General features: G+C 40.7%; 1 protein-coding gene across 1 annotated transcript; it reads right to left on the minus strand.

The window, feature by feature from the left end:
- Nucleotides 1-555: 555 nt before the first annotated feature.
- Nucleotides 556-1,298, minus strand: LOC130722818 (MFP1 attachment factor 1-like). Its single transcript, XM_057573668.1, has one exon. The coding sequence runs from the start codon at nucleotides 1,209-1,211 to the stop codon at nucleotides 735-737; it is 477 nt and encodes a 158-aa protein (XP_057429651.1). The 5' UTR covers nucleotides 1,212-1,298; the 3' UTR covers nucleotides 556-734.
- Nucleotides 1,299-2,550: the final 1,252 nt, after the last annotated feature.

Genomic DNA, 2,550 nt, shown 5'->3' on the forward strand with positions numbered 1-2,550 from the left:
TTATCTAAGGTTGACTACTCCCATTTCCAAACCCATGCTACCCATTGTCCTTTGCCATAAATATTTATCAGTCTAAAATCTTAACCCCGGGTCAAGATCATAGATACTTTGATCTAATTCTAATCAGTCCCAAGAACAGAAAACTTGAACCAATGGTAACTTCAATGGAAATCATTTTTGTATAGAGAAAAAACTAGAAATTGATTATGCACAGGTTTCAGTATAAAGACTCATCTAGTTTCCCTCATTGTATATCTATAAAACATCTGAAATAAAGGACTCAAAACTAAATAAAGAGAACAGAACCCAATTGCACAACAGTGGAGATCACAGTAACACTTAACTGATGATAGTGAATATTATGATAACAAAGTTAACTTGTTACCAAATAAATAGATTCAATGACTAGCAGGTGTAGAAAATCAATAAAGGAAACAACAATAACCATGTCTACAAAGACAGAGGGATTCACAAAATGAGGCTAGAAAGTTTAAATAGAGACATTTTTCCAAATTCCACAACATTTTCCAAATCAAAGCAAGCAGAGGCAATAAGTTGAACACAAATGAGGTAAACTTTAACACCATGGTATAGGTTCAAGGGAAAGGTTATAATCAGCAGTGGTGGCACAAGAAATATAATAAGGTTCCACAGACAGATAGATAGATCATCCTAGTATAACAAAAACATTAAAATATAATCCCTCAATAACATACTATAAACCCTGATGATAATCAGGTTTCAGAATCAGCTGCGGGAGGAGCATCCTCTTCGGCAGGGGAAGGGGAAGGAGGAACATCAGAAGCACCGTTATCAGCGGCGGCGGAACCTGTGGTGGCTCTGGACTTGACACTATCGAGCATCCGCTTGCTGATCTCCTTGGAGTACACCTGGAGGATCTCGATGCCGTCGGTATCAGCAGCGGCGGAGCCACCGGCGGCAGCAAAGGCCTCATCCTCGATCTGGCGAGCAGCGGCGGAGGCCTCATCGGCAGGCATTGTTCCGTAGCGCTTGGAGAGGACAGAGGGGGTGGATAGGGTTTCGATCAGGCGGTTGATGACGGCGTCGCGGGTGCGCTGGGTGGGAGGCCAAATGCTGAAGGAGATGCCGCTGAGGTTGGTGGCGGAGGGTTTCTCAGGGTTGGGCTGCGGTGGTTGGACGGTGGTTTCTTGCTCCGGTGCGGCAGCGGAGGTGATTTCCGAGTCGGACATTTTGAGAGGGGTAATGGTAATGGGAGGGATTGAGGTTAGGGATTGTTCCGTAAACAGCAAACACTTCTGCCTTAAAAGACAGGGGCTGTCAGAATTGTAGTGTTTTCTAGTGTGTTTAGTGTAATGTGGGGTATGAAAAGAAATGATCTTAAGGGTATTTATGTAATTGCACATTAGCACTCGCTTCGAGATAAAATTGAATCAACATCTATTCATCGATGTAGGTAAGTGATAAGAGTTAAGGAGTATATTCGCTTCAGGGTTAACGAATATCCAAACACAAATTAGTTATGTTTATGGTTTCCTTAAAAAAATCTTTTAAATACATCTCAATTTTTTGAAATACATATGTTTTGGTCTCTCGCACCACGTAAGGATGACGTGTATGCACGCTTATCCGCCCACGTGAACATTTTAAATGAAATGGATTTTCTCAATTTTTAAAATGCTTATGTGGATTACAGAGAGATCAAAATCGACAATTTCTATAAATGTTCACATTGTATTTCTTATCCACCCAAACCCTACGCTTCTTCCTTTCTCCTTTGTATGTTAGAATGTAAGACAATGAAACATAATCAACATTGTTCCGGTATAGAACCACAGACTAAGGCTAACCAGTTTAGAGAGCAAGCGAAAGTAAACAAAGTGAGTAAAAATGCGTGAAATGATAGGTCCCTGCCGCTTGGGCGGTCCTCTTTTATTTATAGCTTGGGTTTTGATCCGGTTGGATCATGGGTTTCCCGGCCCATTTGATACATGATTTGATCAGCCCAATTACTCCGCCCATACCAGACCACAAGCCCTCAAGACACTAAGGCTTAGTATAAGGCGAATGTGTCTTTAATAAGCCCTCAACCATTAAAGCCCTCATGATGCAATTAAAATGGGCGTATAAATCATAACATATGTTCATTTGAATAAAAGTAAATAATAATAACCACGTCAGACCAGCTCTTTCCTCTTCTTCTTTTCTTGCGTGTTCAACCTAACCTGTCAAATCTCTGAGCCTATTACCTGCTACGCCCTCACCGTGGCAAGAATCATCATTGTTTTTCCTGCTACAATTACATCAACAGATATCCACAAATATTTTGGAACTTGAGCCGCAGCATTACCGCGTCTTTAAATCCCACTGACATAATTACCATCATGAAAAATAAATACGATTAAAAGCACATAAAATAAATTCAAACACAAAAGGTTGTGTCGTTCCAGTGACTCCTGAAACGTCATGACTGCCGGACTAAAATGTCATTTCCACTTGACTTTTACAATGAATCACGTCCGTTTAAATTCAAATCCCTGATCGACGTGTCCTCTTTTAATATGAACATCA

Source organism: Lotus japonicus, chromosome 1, assembly GCF_012489685.1.
Source record: "Lotus japonicus ecotype B-129 chromosome 1, LjGifu_v1.2".
NCBI classification, from domain to species: Eukaryota; Viridiplantae; Streptophyta; class Magnoliopsida; order Fabales; family Fabaceae; genus Lotus; species Lotus japonicus.